This window comes from Caenorhabditis elegans, chromosome I, assembly GCF_000002985.6.
Source record: "Caenorhabditis elegans chromosome I".
Taxonomy (NCBI): domain Eukaryota; kingdom Metazoa; phylum Nematoda; class Chromadorea; order Rhabditida; family Rhabditidae; genus Caenorhabditis; species Caenorhabditis elegans.
Window position 1 is genome coordinate 9,469,060 of NC_003279.8, and position 14,809 is coordinate 9,483,868.

Genomic DNA, 14,809 nt, shown 5'->3' on the forward strand with positions numbered 1-14,809 from the left:
TCTCGAAGAAACTGCGCCCGCAGAAGGAATTCAATTTCTTTAAAGTTTTCAAAAAGTTACGGTAAACTATTCCGTAAACACCGCGACATAAAAATGCACACTTTCTCTTTCCTAATTTTATATAAAATTTATAATTTTAGTTTTCTTCGAGAAAGAAACAAACAATCGTCACTTGCTTTTCGAAGAGTTGTTCATTCAACGACTTTCTTTTTTGTCTTCAAATATTTTTTGTTGCGATTTCTATTTCTTGTGAATCGTCTCAATGTATAGATGGATGATTGAAGCTTGAGTATTTAAATTATCCAGAATTGAAATGTTTTCACATACAGGTGTGCTTGATTGTTTTGTAGTTTGAGCATCAACCAAATTCGAAATATATTCAAATACAATTTTTCTGGCTAAAATTTTTCGATGACTACCAATAAGTAGCAGATTTTTATTGACGTTGAGAATTCATTCCAGTATCTTTTTCCTGTATTCTCAATCATTCTTCTTATTATTTTAGTTATAGTTTTTCTATTTTGCAGATATTCTGATAGAATTCCAACGAAACCATTGCTTTGTTTTTTCCGCGTGGTTTTTGTACACTTCTCTCGTTAGTGACCCTGTCACAACTAATTTTAATTCCAGTCAACTACAACACGATGGCTGACCAAAAGGAAGCATCCGAAGCAGCAAAGAACCGCGAAATCAAGATCTCGTCTTCGGATGATGAAATCTTCTTGGTAAGCTGAAATTCGTTTGTTATTGTCATTTTTATCTGAAAAACTAGGCTTCGGGTCGATAAGACGCTTTCGCAGTTCTTATAGAAAATGTTTAGTAGCCTAGTTGATTTTTAATAAATCAACAAAAAAAGCGGCACTGTACGCTAGATGGCATGGGAAAAATTGCAATCTGAACTTCCAGGTCCCACGCAATGTGATCCGTCTCTCAAACACTCTCAACACTCTTCTTGTGGACCTCGGGCTCGACGACGATGAAGGAACCAACGCTGAGCCAATTCCAGTGCAAAACGTCACTGCCTCGATTTTGAAGAAGGTTATCAACTGGTGCACCAAACACCAGTCCGACCCAATTCCAACTGAAGACAGTGAGAAGAAAACGGATGGTTCCATCCAAGACTGGGACAAAAAATTTCTCGATATTGACCAAGGAACCCTTTTCGAGCTCATTTTGGTAACTTGTTATTTTAGTTGCAATATTTTAAATTCCTATTTTCAGGCTGCCAACTATTTGGACATCAAAGGACTTCTTGATGTCGCCTGCCAGTCTGTCGCCAACATGATCAAGGGAAAATCTCCAGATGAAATTCGTCGTGCTTTCAACATCAAGGACGACTTCACTGCAGAGGAGAGAGAGCAAATCCGTAAGGAAAACGCCTGGTGCGATGATTAAATCTCCATCTTTTCCCCTGTTAAACTTTCAATTACCTTGTTTTCTAAATGTTTCACATCATCCACCATATCTTTCCCCTTATTAAACGCACTTTTTAATTGTTAACAAATTTCTTCACTGCCAGCTGACACAACTGTGTACAGTTCTGTTTTTCATTCAATAAAGTTGATGTGAACATGAAAATTGCAAACAATGCAATTGGTTTTAAAGCCACAGCAATAGTATTTTTTAGTCTGAACAGGACTATAGATCCTTCACTTTTGAAATGGAAGATGACGAGATGTGAAATTCTAGGCCAAAGTTGCTTCGTTTTCCGCGCGCGTAGATTTCGAAATAAATAAAAAAACAATACTTTTCTCAGTTTTAAAAGCTACGGATCGTGTGAATGAAAATTACTTTCTGTGATTAATTGCGAATGGGGTTATTCAAGTAATGTATTTACATGACTTTATCGCATATTGCGCCTGACGCTGCTAAATCCCCGCATTTAACTGAAAGTTGCGATATCTTTAAAACGAGATCTATTTTTTCCATTTCTTTCATTTTTTTTTTCCTGATATTCTCCTTTTTCTATCTATCAAAAATCGAGTGCCGATATTCGCTGAAAAGACTATATTATGTACGCCGTCCGCTCTCTTTTTAATTTTATATAATTAAAAAACATTATCTCTGAATATCTGCAACTCGAAATTTAGTAAATATACCGTTCCTCCATTATCTTTCTAGTATTTTTTTAAAGACTTTGTCCATCCAATAAATTGTCATATTTGTCAATTCGTTCCCGCATTGCGTTCTATAACGATCGATAACTCTGCGTCTCTTCCTTTGTGTGTACACTGTTTCCTCGCTTCTCTACACTGTTTCCTCGCTTCTCTCGCATCATACGACACACTCACATTCTATTCGCTCATTTCTCAACGTTCTCATTCTATTTTTCGTTGTTTTTCTTTGTTTTGCAGGTATTTTGCGTTGGAAAATTTAAAACTTTTAATTTTTCTCGATGGAAATACTCTTAATCGTTCTTTTTTTTTTCTACCTGTTCTTCTTTATTATTTGTATGTAATCGTTCTTTTCACAATAATTTCTCAATTTCAATCGATTTCAACGCGATGGCTGATCAAAAGAAAGTATCCGAGGCGGCAAAGGAACGCGAAATCAAGATATCGTCTTCGGATAACGAAATCTTCTTGGTAAGATTCAAATTATTCCTTCGTTTTCGTTATTTTTGTCTAAAAAAACTAAATCGATAAGCCGTGCTGCATGCATGCGCGCGTAGAGTTTTGCTTCTTGGTATCCTAGGTGATCTGACTTATAGAAAAATAGACAATGTTAAATGTTCCACTATATTTGAAAATTCACAAACTAAACTTCCAGGTCCCACGCAATGTGATCCGTCTCTCAAACACTATCAACACTCTCCTGATGGATCTTGGACTCGACGACGAAGAAGGAACCAACGCTGAGCCAATTCCAGTTCAAAACGTCACTGCCTCGATTCTGAAGAAGGTCATTAGTTGGTGCAACCATCATCACTCCGATCCTATCTCGACTGAAGATTCCGATAACCGCGAGAAAAGAACTGACGACATAGGCAGCTGGGACGTCGAGTTTCTTAAGGTTGACCAAGGAACCCTTTTCGAGCTCATCTTGGTAACTTGTTATTTTAGTTCCAATATTTGAAATTCATATTTTTAGGCTGCCAACTATTTGGACATCAAGGGACTTCTTGATGTTACCTGCAAGACTGTTGCTAACATGATCAAGGGAAAATCTCCAGAAGAGATTCGTCGCACTTTCAACATCAAGAACGACTTCACCCCGGAAGAGGAAGAGCAAATCCGCAAAGAGAATGCCTGGTGCGAGGATTAAATTACCCTTCAGTTTGCCTATTTCTCTATTACATTTCTAAACGACATGTCGCTTCCTTCCCCTTCACACTTCACACATTGTCCTGATATGGTCTCTGTCTATTTTTTACATCATCTCTGGCAGCCCAAAAACTTCTTCCTTTTTTCACCTAATTAAAATGCATCTTTTGAATTTTAACCGCCATTCTATATTTATACCTATAAATCACCGACCGGCAAAAATTATGCAGTGTGAGATTCTCACACATTTCCTCCAATGAACATCAGTGTGTCCTTTACGTGATTGTACATGCCTAAAAATAAAGTTGATGAGACGATACAAAAAACAAACGATTTATGTAAAACATTGAAAAAAATATAACCCGTGAATGTATTTAAATTCTGATATGAAAAGTTCTAATGAAGTCAGGTGATCGAGAGACAACGTGTTCAAATTCTGCGAAGTTTATACTCGAGTCTCCATCCAAATCAGCTTCTTCAATAATTCGTTCAATTATAAATTCAACTTCTACATCACTCAGCTCATCTCTTGTTAAACTTCGAATCATTTTACTCAAATCATCATGTCCAAGAAGTTCATCTCCATCGTAATCTAAAACAATATTTTGATACTAAATTAAATATTATTACGCAGACCTCTAAGGACCGCTATTGCAATATAATTTTATCAGATATAAATGCAAAATTTATGTCATGATTGTTAAAATAACAATATGATATAATACAATTTATTTACGCGAGTTACAGTAACCCGTTGCCGGAATGGCGAGACGTTGCGCGTAAATTGTGGTGAAAATTCGCAACTATGGACGTCTACGTAATAAGAACCATATAACTTTTATGGATTGTTAATATCAAATGATTTTATGTCTAATCTCTTCCTTACCATAAATTCTGAAAGCATATTTCAGTTTTAACTGGAGTGGTGCCATTTCCGAAAACACTGAGAACATGTCCAAAAAATCGTCGAATGATAAATTTCCGCGTCCGTCTTCGGAGAAAACTTCACAGATTCGTCGTTTGAATGGATTTTCCTGAAAGTTTGTTATTGTATCACATCAAGTTGATGTGGCCGATATATAGATTTTTGATATTTCCCCCGAAGAGTACTATGGTACCCGCTCTCGTCACGAACAAAATATTTTCAAATCGCGAAAAAACAGTGTAAGCCTATAATACAGTGATACAGTAACCAATTATGCATTTTTGTATATTTGCCAGCGTTTTCTTCTGTCAAAAACATTATTCTCTTGAAAAAAAAACTTATTTAAAATTTAAATAATTGCAAATTCTATGTAAGTGAGAGAAAAAGCGCGGGAAACATGAAGAAAAATGCGAAATAACGGATAGTTGACTACGGTAATTAGAGGCGCACATTCATTTGCGCGTGCAAAATTATTTGGCCAGAGTCGGTACCGTACTTTCAGAATAAAAACGCAATAATCTGTAACTTGAGGAAAACATTATTGATAGCCACGGTAGGATTACTGCATTTTCCCAATTTTATTACGATAAAGACACTTTCACTTTTTTGTAAATAAAAGTTGCAAACTTAGCAATAGAAGTTCAAATTGAAAATCAAGAATATGTTTCAACAAAAAAGTCGTACCTTTAATTCTGGCATTTTCTCAACTTCTTCAAAAGTCAGCGTTGTAATTGCAGGCCGATTTCCTTGCATATTTGTTGGAACTTTATGTGGATTCAATGCATAAAACCTTTTGTATAGTCGAATTATGTCCTTTCTCGTGAAAAATGTGCAATCCTGAAAAGAGATATTCTACAAACTCTCATTTTGATTTATGGATGGCTGCCACTTTGTACACTTCTTTTTGAGAAAATGGACGTGCTCCGAGGAATTCAAAGAAATGAGCGTTTTGAACGAGATTCTTCGTAGCAAGATGACTTTTTTTCAACTAATAAAATTATTAATCAAACAAATAAATATTTTCATTTAAATGTGAGTGATCGAAAATCTGCTAGAGGAAGCTCCTGAAAGTGCGAGGTGGAGCTCATTAGCGAAATTATGAGTATTTTGAGCCGACATTAGGGATGCGGAATATGTTATGCATCTTTAAGTAGTACTGTAGTTCTTACTCTTTATCAATTTTCATCAGATCTTCCAGTCTTTTCGAGACCTGCAACTATGTTTTTGCCAAAAATTCAAAAATTCAGCGAATAAGTTAAAAGGCATTATTATTTATTGTAGACAAGAAATGATGTTTTCCTTGAAGATTACTAGTATAGTTTGAAAATTTTCAGGAATTTTGATAGTTTTTGAGGTAAATGGCAAAATAATGTAATGCAAGTACCATTTTATAATTACAATTTTAATTTGAGATGTAAATTTTTAAAATAAAAATAAAAACATACTTGATATTCATCTAATTGTTCTCTTGTAAAGACTCCTCCTTTTGAAAAAAGGTTTAGTTCTGACAATGAACTTGCATTGTTTCCCATCTGGTCACCTGATCTGAAATGATTACTTTTAGTTCAAAAGTTGTCTGAAAGTATTTGAAAAAAAAGTAGACACTGCCTATTGTTAAAAATAAAGTTTTGTTCGGTGAGCCCCCTGGCCCCACGGAAATCGAGGAGGAAATGAGAATGGGTTTGGGGTGGCAGACAAACCAGAAAATAGTATACAAATTGTGGAGGTTTAGAGTCAGAAAATGGTGTAACATTAGACGGGAGGCCACGGGGGGAGAAGGCGAAGAAGAAGATGCAGAAAGAGCAGGAAGAAGGCACGGAGGGACCGGGTCTATGGGAGAGAAGAAATGGGAGATGGGGGCCCCCATAGAGACTAAACGATGACACATAAAAATTAGAGACGCAGATGAGTTGGGAATACATATGTGGATAGGTGATGATTCTCAAGATGATCATGGGAATGTCCAACTCAGTTATTTTTCTTCTGTGGTTTAAAAATTAAATTCTCTGATTGTTAAATCTATTAAAATTCAACATAAGAAAATTATCAATTTTTGTTTTTCACGCCTTCAGGATCACGAGGAAGTTTATTTTTGAAAAATGGATTAACACTGCTGGAGCAAATACTACAGCATACTCAAAATAGACCAAAAAGTTTATATCTCAATTAAATAATTTGGAATGTTTTAGGTTTCCAAAATTTCCAATCAAATTTTTGTTTTTAGTACATTGCCAAATTATCAAAAAAGTTAGGACTTAAAAAATATTTATGCAAGTAAGTGGTATATACTGCAACATCTCGATGAAAAATGTATCGATTTGTTCAATTTAGAGCTTTTAAGTATTAGGATAATTAATTCAAAATTTAAAATACTTTAACTTGGAGCGTAGGAACATATAGTTCACTAACTCAAAAATGAAATTCGAAGAAGTATATTCCTAGATATTGACTTTTTGTAAATCTGAAAGAATTGGCACGGCAAATTAGGTTGATGGAAGTAGCAGAGCGTGTTTCATTCCGCATGAATACTCTCGTTTCAACCAAATTAAATTGAAACCTTTTCGAATTCTATAGCTTTTGGAGATTCATGCTCTTTTAGTGGTCATTGTGAAGTCATTCAGAACACATTTTCCTTTCACGAAATTTTAGTATAAGGCTTTCCTAGTAGACACTAAAAAGATTGCAATAAATGTGACCACCTTGTAACCTACAAAAAACATGTGAACAGATCTTTCGACAAAATAATTGAAGCCAACACTATGCAAACAAAGAACACCAGAGTTCAAATAAAAATTCAGAAGAAAAACGGACAGAAAAACAGGATGCATTCATTCATCAGGCAAGCATTTAGTTTAGAAGATACATTATCTAACACAAAAGAGCAAGCCGAGTCTCGTCCGTCTTCCTGATTTTTATACCTAAGCGCTCGCAATCGCAAAATGAATTGGAGAATGTGAATCGATTGAACCGCATCATTTTACTTATATAATTTTTTGAATGGCTAATAAAAATTATGTTGTCGAATTTTACAGCTGAAAATTCCTAATTAAGCATTATATTTATTTGGATTTTCAAGTAAAAAGATTCTCGTTCAAAAATTTCGATGTCATCTTCAGATAGTCTTCCACAAAATGCTCAAGAAGTAAGGCTTCAAACGCCTATTTGGAAGCCCGAAACCCCGAAGATTTTGATTATCAATTCGAAACGTGTTGGCAATTCTGTAAACACCTAATGTGGAAATTTTCAAATTGTTATACAAATATTTTGTAAAGTATTCTAAAGGAAATGTGAATCATAAAACATTCTTTTCAAAATTATTTCTATAAAATTATATAAATGGAATTTAAAAATATCATCATACCACAAGTTATTTTCAAAAAAAAATGAAACCGATCATACCCTGCTTGTTCATTCTCTCTCTATTCAATCCGGTAAGAAATTTGTTGAATTTTTGAGAAATATGAAAGTAATTGATATTCAGATCTTTGCGCAAACAGCATATTCGCAAGTATGTAAATTCTGCACAGGAGAATTAGAAGTTCCAACAGTTTGGAATCAGTTTCAAGTTCTGCTCAGAAGTGTGTGCAGATGGCTTACAATTGGAAAAGTGGAGTGTAAAGCAATTGTTGATACAGCTGAAATGGATGAATCTTCGTATAAAAATGTGTATCCCTATCTTGTGGAAATGAAGAACATGGCCTGTAACAAATATAAAAAGGAGTATTGTTCACTATAATTGAACTTGTGACATATTTCAGAATAAATTTGGGGTCGGTTAGTCAAATTTGCCGATAATTTAAAAAAACGCTGATTTGTCTATTTACCGATTTGCCAGAAATTAAAATTTTCGGGAAACAGGAAAACAGGAAAACAGAAAGGAGTACAGTTGTAAATTTTTTGAAATTTTCGCGTTTTTGAAACGCTTTAATTTATTAGTAAGTTATGATAACATAAGAAACATTTATGTATATTGCTCGATATTCCAGTGTAAAACTTCCAACGAAAATTGTCGAAGCAAAATTTTTATTAAATTGGCGACTTGCCAAAAATCCAAGAATTTGTATTTTTCCTAGCGTCTGTTCAGCAAGATCACAAGAGAACCAAAACTATGTTTCCCATATCGGTTTCTTGAAAGAAGGGAACTGATTTCGGTTCTCATGGTGTCTCGAAATAAAAGAGAAAAAGTCTGCTCAAATTGTATTCTTCCAAACGGTTTCCTTCGAAAAAACAATGAAGCTTCTTTTCGTTTTCCTCTTCATCTCCGCTCTTGTGGTAAGTCATTTTAAAATTTCAAGAACTGTCTAAATTTGAATATAAGAGTGATGTAATTGTTGGAAATCTATCCTATAATACAACTTATCAACATTTTGTTGAATTTTTCACCCATAGTCAAAAAGGATAAATCTCTCAGTTTTCATCTATCATAATTTTGAATATTTACGAAAAAACAACAAATTTCTATTAACTTTACACCTGTATTTTATTTGAAATATTTTTGCTTTAATCTTGTAGTGTTCAAAAATGCGGATTTGCTCTAAATTTCTCAAAAAAACATGCAATTTTCCAATTCAAAAATTTGGCAGTGTACCGAAATTTTCAAAAATCTAATGCTTTCAGATTGGTTCTGACGCCCAACTTGGCAATCTTTGTATGTTTTGCAGTGGACTCATTCAAGTTCCAGACAACTGGAATGATGCTCAATCACTTCTTAGAACGGGATGTGCGCAAAGTGGAGACGCAGCATCTGCATGTATAGGGCTTGTAAACGCAGCCGATTTGACTTCATCGTACCCAAAAATGTATCCATTCATTATGGACATAAAGAAAATGGCATGCTTCAAATTCTGTTAATTTCTTGGTTTCGGAAATTTTATTTTTCTAATAAAGTTCTCATATTGATTTAATCGTGTTTCCGCCAAACATATTACCCAAACCTTGTCCAAAAAATAAAAGTTGGCAACACTTGTAGGGTGAGGGAGTTTGTTGGAGAATTATTGAAGTTGGGTAAAAATTGGATAAGCTCTGTATAAGAAATAGGCAAGAGTTGGGTGAGAAGCTGAAAATATCCAAACTTGGAGAAGAAGTTGCCGGGAAATGTCGAGATATTGGACATGGAAACTGGATGATCAGATTCGGAGAATCTGCTATTTTTCAAAATAAGTTCACTTCAATAAACATCCCGTCCCCGTGAGCCTATCTGATATCTGATTGCATTCTTTGTTGAGAAACCGGACTTTATTAATTTGTGAAACATCTTATTGCTCTTTACAATACTTTTTACAAGCCAAATCCTTTAACTGAACATTATGAGGTAACATATTAGGAAATGATTCTGTTAAATTTGCATTATTAACAATTCCATTGCAAGCTTTTTTTGCTCCTCCAAGGTTTGAGCATCCGGCAAGGTTGAGGGCGTTTTGAGCCTTCTCCCAGGTTTGTGGCATATTGAATAATTTATTACAGAAGACACATGCTATATGTTGTTGAGCCAAAGTTTCCTGGAATTAGATGTTTAAAATAAATGTCATTGATAAATAATGTCTCATAGTCAGAAACATTAACAAAAAACGCTGGCGATTCGGTGTCAATAAATCCACCCATATGCTCCCATATGCGCTCTAGCTCTAGTAACAATGTACCTAACAAGTTGCATAAGGCTTTCCTAAAAGTTGCCGCCATCTTAAGGGCTCAAATGTCAATTGCATACCTAGGCGTTCCTGCATTTTCGCATGACAGGAAGTAGGAATTTTTGTGCGTTCAAGACTTTATGAAATAACTTACATGGAAAAATACCGTAAACAAAAATATGTAAAGAAGAATTCGCATTGTTATGTAAAATGTATTAAACACAACGCTTTCATAAATATTTATATAGAATTGAGGACAATAGAAAAAATGGGCAGTTGTCTTCTGATTCATATTAAATGCGAACTATGCGAGGTACAGAAAACTTTTTCAGAAAAACAACATTTTAAAATTAAAATTTACTAATTATCAGATCAATAGATTGAGAAGATTAGGTCATTATTATGTCAACTGAAAATAATTAAAAACTATTATTATTACTGAAATTTCGAGGAAATATTACTGTCCCATTCTCTCCCACGGATCAAAATCTGGGCCACGATTTTGAGAAGAGGAAGAGCTGAAATTGAGTTAATTAAAATAAAAATAATTTTTAGAACGTTTTGCTTACCCGTAAGCATAAGTCTTGATTGGATTCAGACCAATTGAAGTTGGACTTGCATGAGCTCTAGCATGTTGCTTATTAACACGAGCTGTTCCATCAAATGAGATAACTTTTGGTTTATAAGCACCGACATGTCTCTTTGAACTTCTTCTTCCGATCTTCGCTAATTGCAAGGTTTTCTGGAAGTTTTGAATCATTTTCATCTTGAAAAAGAAATCCAAAATTACCTTTGGAATATTGTCACTTTTCAGCAAATCGTCAAGAAGTCTATCTAATTCGGCTTCTTCGGGAACCGAGAGTTGACTTTGTTTTGATTTTTGGAATTCTTGCTTTTGCTGATTGACTTTCTGAAAAAAAATTGAGAAACTGGAAGATGTTTGGTAATAATTACCTTTTCAATGAGAATTTTAGGCGCAGTAGTGCTTGTTGTGATCATTGGGAGTCTAGTTGGAGAACGTTCTTCTACAGAATTGTACTTTTCAAATGATGATGGTGATTTCTGAAAGTTTTTTTTTTTTCAAATAAGAAAGTACGCATGGTCTAGAGATGTTAATGTATATGTTTTTTTATACAAAACTTTATACAAAACTTTGATTCAATTTATACAAAACTTTGGTTCTAGGGTGTGCGATATTCCGGCACATTATACCAATTTTCATAGTTAGAAATTAATGTTGGTAAAACGCTTGACTCGCTGGAACATAATGGCAGTTTTTATAGAGAAGTTGAAAAACAACAAATACATTCTAGAAGTTGCAATTTGCCAACAGACCTATCAAGTATTTTTGAAGGATTATTTTTCACCTAAAAAGGTATTCGAGATTATTTTTGAACTTTTGACCAAAAATTTACAATTTTTGAACGTGAAGATTTGGACCAGCACCAGCAATATTTCAGATTTATAGCACACTACCGATAACTATGTTAAACTAGAAGAAAAAACTTACACCGTGACGTGGAATATTTTGCACCGAAACTTCTACCTCGGCAGTTGTTTCTTGTTGGAACTCCTGAGCAATTGGTTTAATCCGATTCAAATAAATGACTCCAGAATCCGGAAGATCTCTGACTTTTCCACGCATAAATTGTTGATTTGGATACATACTTGATGGATGAAGTTGAGGATTTGTTGGGAACATATACAACATGGGCTCAGCTAATAATGCGGCAGGTGCCATGAGAATCAACACCGATAGAAGCATCATCATTCAATGATAAAACTGACGAAATAATCTGAGAACTAACAGATGATGTCGTTATAGGGAAAGTGGGAGCGGCGGTGTCTTGTCGAAAACCGATCCAGGCGCTGATGAAACGAGAAATCCCAGATTCTTATCAAAGTTTACGTCCTTCTCTCGACTCGTTGTCGCAATCTCTCGGCTAACGATAAGCTAATTCTATCCGTTTTTTCTTCATTTCGTCAGAACAGGATGGGTGGATTGTGGCAAATTTTATTTATTTCGTACATGCAATCTGTGCGGCAATATATGAACAAAAAGGATAAGAACAAAAGAGTCATTAGAAAGATATTTTAGATGTAGATGCACCTCTGAAAATTGAAGAATAGTAGTGTTGAAGGGACATATACATATCATTGGCAACATTAGAAGAGCAGGCATGTGCGGCATCCATGCATTACATTATTAAGATCAATTGACATTTTCTGCGAGTTTTATAGTAGAACGAGGTTCAATGCCGGCTAGAATGTCAATTATGGGCTCTAGTCTGACTATAAGATCAGAAACACAGCGAAAAAAATTGAAACCGGGTTTTAGTCATACCAGTTGTTAGGGCTGTTATGGGGGACAATGAGGGATTTCGATTTTTGAGAGCTTTTTCCGGCGTCCCTTTTGTAGAAAACTGGATCCCCAAATTGAAATAGGATTAAACTGATGGGTGTTACTTCGATTTGATATTGGGGCTTCTGTTTTCTACAGAAGGGACGCCGGAAAAAGCTTTCAAAAATCGAGGGGGACGTCCTCCTTCGACCCTCATAACAGCCCTACCAGTTGTACATTATGCAAATTAAACAATTTTTAAATGGGTTTGTAGTTTAGAAAAATTATTATTTTGTAAATGTAAATTTAAATTTAATTATAAAACACGTAGAAACTTCTATGTTTTGTTTTGAATCCGCGTAGAATATTTCAAAATGTTTTATTTTTGTTAACAGTTCTTTTCACCATTGCAATCTTCTTCGGAAGTTTATTTCTACTATTTCTACGAAAGTGTCACAAAAAGTTCCGATTGATTGAAGAAAAGGATTTCACAATGAAAGTAAGTTCGAAAATAATGTAATGTTTAAAGAGTTAATCTATTTTCAGTGTGAAGCATTGTCAGAAAACTTTCTCAATTTAATCCTTCAAACCATAAACATCGTCTTCATTTCCATCGCCTTGTTTGTATCGTGTGGCAAAAAAGGAGCAAAATCAAAATCTACAAAAAGTACTGCTTCAAAAGGATCAGTTTCTTCTCCAGCTGCACCTGCTTCAACAATTTCAACGGCACCAGGCGATGTATCGAAGGAAAAGGATAAGGGAAATGAGGAGAAGAAGGAAGAGAAAAAGGATGAAAAGGAAGAAGAAAAGAAGGATGAAAAAAAGGAAACTTCAAAAAAATCGAAAAAGGCGTCGAAGAAGTCTGTCAAGAAGTCGTCCAAGTCGAAGAAAAATGAAGGGGTATGATTTGAATTCCGGATAGTTTTCTGTGAATTAATACAAATTCAGGACGATGGTGAATACGAGAACGTGAAGGATATGACTGCAAGTGAGCTTCTGAAGATTGCAGAAACTGCATAAACTCGTTTTCTAAATACTATTGAAATAAATTTTTGTGTTGAAACATGTTTTCCTTTTCATTTGTTCTAGGCATGGCAAACCGAACTTGACCGGATTTCCAGGTTATTATTTTTAGATTATGCACATCAGCAGATATGTTGAGTATCATGGTACGTAGGATGAAAGGTACCCATACAAGAGGCACGTATAAGGCTGTTAACACCTATCACGTAATGCCTAACTGCATACGCGCCTATACGTACGTCTGAAACACGCCTATAAGATGTGCTAAGAATACTAGTAAAACAGTTTTTTCTTTGTGAAAAATACAATTTTTATTACACTTCTCTAAAAAAAATTAGAAAATGGGACATCCAGTTTTCAATTTGTCCAGTCTACAGATCCCAGATCATTCTGCAATTGGCGAGATTGTACCTGCATCTATTTGTGCCATAAATCTATAATACAACTATGACACCTTTCTCAATGAACGCCGCCAGTTGTCATCACCTTCTCTCCTCATTGCACGTTGGTTCAAATGTATTGATTCCCGCATTCATTCCATTCAAAATGTCACCAACTCACCTATTACTAGCATTTTTCTATAAATTTTCATCACTTATTACTAATCTAATTATTCTATTCATCGCATTTTTCATTTTCCTTTACTTTTTAATTTTCGATGGGGAAAATCAGAAAATTGAAGTGAATAGAAGAAGAATCCTGTGCAATGTTAATGGATACCAATACATCGGGTTAGTTTGAAACTAGATTTTAGAAACAATTCAAGAATATCAATTCTCTCAAATCCTTTTGAACATGTTATACCTAATCTAATAATTCGGAGTTTTTTCTGACTACACAATTAATAATATTTGTTGAATAGTTTTAAGTGATTTCAGATATTGGAAGTTTTATTATTTGAATATTAAATTTTAAAAGTAATAAAGTTCATCAAGTTTCTTCACATTGTCTGAGAACTTAAAATTGTTTTTTTTTAATTTTCAGGAGCAATCCTATCACAATCAATGGGACAATTCAATATCTGAAAATCAATTTCATTGAATTTTCCATTCAGTTATCTACGTGGTCTTCAAATGTGCAATTGAATAATTGGAGAGATTTTATGAATTTGAAGTATGTGAAACCCAGGGATAATTCAACTGACGAATCGAAGACCAAGATGACAATTTCACCAGTTAATTCTCCAAAAAAGAAGCCAATGTATTCAATGCTGCACTCATTACAGGAGAACCTCTTGATTAATAGAACTTTCCAAAATTATAACTTAAGTTATAATTGAATTATAATTTTAAAAATTGTCAAGATTTAATATTGTAAGTATTTATTTGTGTACAATAAATGTTTGGAATATTTTTATTATTTTAAGACATACGTCCTCTAAAAGTAGACATCTCACCCTTCTACCACCGATATATTCCCGGTGGCCCTTCTTCAAGAGCCCTTCACGCGCCTTAGAATTTTTTAAAGTTTTTCCGAGGCTTTTTCTGCTGAGCAGCAGGTATCAGTGTCCCGCCCGTGAAGAGAACTGGATGTAGTAATAAATAATAAATAAATATGAGTATAGGCTACACATGTACTTGATGTACAGCAGCGTATCCTCAAAAGTCAAAGCTTTTTATACATTTATTGT

The 14,809-nt window shown here is 34.4% G+C and overlaps 9 protein-coding genes across 10 annotated transcripts; 6 read left to right on the forward strand and 3 right to left on the reverse strand.

The window, feature by feature from the left end:
* Positions 1–594: 594 nt before the first annotated feature.
* Positions 595–1,578, forward strand: skr-2 (Skp1-related protein). The gene is made up of 3 exons (NM_060111.7): positions 595–725; positions 907–1,176; positions 1,222–1,578. The coding sequence occupies exons 1-3, from the start codon at positions 645–647 to the stop codon at positions 1,393–1,395; spliced, it is 525 nt and encodes a 174-aa protein (NP_492512.1). The 5' UTR covers positions 595–644; the 3' UTR covers positions 1,396–1,578.
* A 912-nt stretch (positions 1,579–2,490) lies between these two features.
* skr-1 (Skp1-related protein) lies at positions 2,491–3,586 on the forward strand. The gene is made up of 3 exons (NM_060112.9): positions 2,491–2,585; positions 2,770–3,045; positions 3,091–3,586. The coding sequence occupies exons 1-3, from the start codon at positions 2,505–2,507 to the stop codon at positions 3,262–3,264; spliced, it is 531 nt and encodes a 176-aa protein (NP_492513.1). The 5' UTR covers positions 2,491–2,504; the 3' UTR covers positions 3,265–3,586.
* calm-1 (EF-hand domain-containing protein) lies at positions 3,583–5,742 on the reverse strand. Its single transcript, NM_060113.5, has 4 exons — positions 5,634–5,742; positions 4,873–5,025; positions 4,150–4,297; positions 3,583–3,855 (listed from the first exon to the last, which is right to left on the reverse strand). Exons 1-4 carry the CDS (start codon positions 5,718–5,720, stop codon positions 3,638–3,640), a joined length of 606 nt encoding a protein of 201 aa, NP_492514.2. The 5' UTR covers positions 5,721–5,742; the 3' UTR covers positions 3,583–3,637.
* Positions 5,743–7,537: 1,795 nt separating this feature from the next.
* On the forward strand, positions 7,538–8,122 carry F30A10.14 (Saposin B-type domain-containing protein). The gene is made up of 2 exons (NM_001128994.3): positions 7,538–7,619; positions 7,670–8,122. Exons 1-2 carry the CDS (start codon positions 7,572–7,574, stop codon positions 7,922–7,924), a joined length of 303 nt encoding a protein of 100 aa, NP_001122466.1. The 5' UTR covers positions 7,538–7,571; the 3' UTR covers positions 7,925–8,122.
* Positions 8,123–8,399: 277 nt separating this feature from the next.
* Positions 8,400–9,092, forward strand: F30A10.11 (Saposin B-type domain-containing protein). The gene is made up of 2 exons (NM_001026258.3): positions 8,400–8,460; positions 8,806–9,092. The coding sequence occupies exons 1-2, from the start codon at positions 8,419–8,421 to the stop codon at positions 9,037–9,039; spliced, it is 276 nt and encodes a 91-aa protein (NP_001021429.1). The 5' UTR covers positions 8,400–8,418; the 3' UTR covers positions 9,040–9,092.
* Positions 9,093–9,410: 318 nt separating this feature from the next.
* F30A10.13 lies at positions 9,411–10,032 on the reverse strand (the record flags this gene model as incomplete). Of its 2 annotated transcripts, NM_001128992.2 has the most annotated exons (2): positions 9,411–9,686; positions 9,970–10,032. In NM_001128992.2, 2 exons carry the CDS (start codon positions 10,012–10,014, stop codon positions 9,444–9,446), a joined length of 288 nt encoding a protein of 95 aa, NP_001122464.1. The 2 variants fall into 2 exon arrangements, with proteins under 2 accessions (NP_001122464.1, NP_001122465.1); NM_001128993.4 differs by lacking the exon at positions 9,970–10,032 and having other exon boundaries at positions 9,444–9,632.
* A 9-nt stretch (positions 10,033–10,041) lies between these two features.
* F30A10.2 (uncharacterized protein) lies at positions 10,042–11,853 on the reverse strand. The gene is made up of 5 exons (NM_060114.8): positions 11,326–11,853; positions 10,770–10,877; positions 10,606–10,725; positions 10,385–10,557; positions 10,042–10,333 (listed from the first exon to the last, which is right to left on the reverse strand). Exons 1-5 carry the CDS (start codon positions 11,479–11,481, stop codon positions 10,273–10,275), a joined length of 618 nt encoding a protein of 205 aa, NP_492515.2. The 5' UTR covers positions 11,482–11,853; the 3' UTR covers positions 10,042–10,272.
* Positions 11,854–12,599: 746 nt separating this feature from the next.
* On the forward strand, positions 12,600–13,216 carry F30A10.12 (Lipoprotein). The gene is made up of 3 exons (NM_001026259.3): positions 12,600–12,655; positions 12,703–13,056; positions 13,105–13,216. Exons 1-3 carry the CDS (start codon positions 12,650–12,652, stop codon positions 13,174–13,176), a joined length of 432 nt encoding a protein of 143 aa, NP_001021430.1. The 5' UTR covers positions 12,600–12,649; the 3' UTR covers positions 13,177–13,216.
* A 467-nt stretch (positions 13,217–13,683) lies between these two features.
* Positions 13,684–14,532, forward strand: F30A10.15 (uncharacterized protein). Its single transcript, NM_001264174.2, has 2 exons — positions 13,684–13,910; positions 14,164–14,532. Exons 1-2 carry the CDS (start codon positions 13,726–13,728, stop codon positions 14,456–14,458), a joined length of 480 nt encoding a protein of 159 aa, NP_001251103.1. The 5' UTR covers positions 13,684–13,725; the 3' UTR covers positions 14,459–14,532.
* Positions 14,533–14,809: the final 277 nt, after the last annotated feature.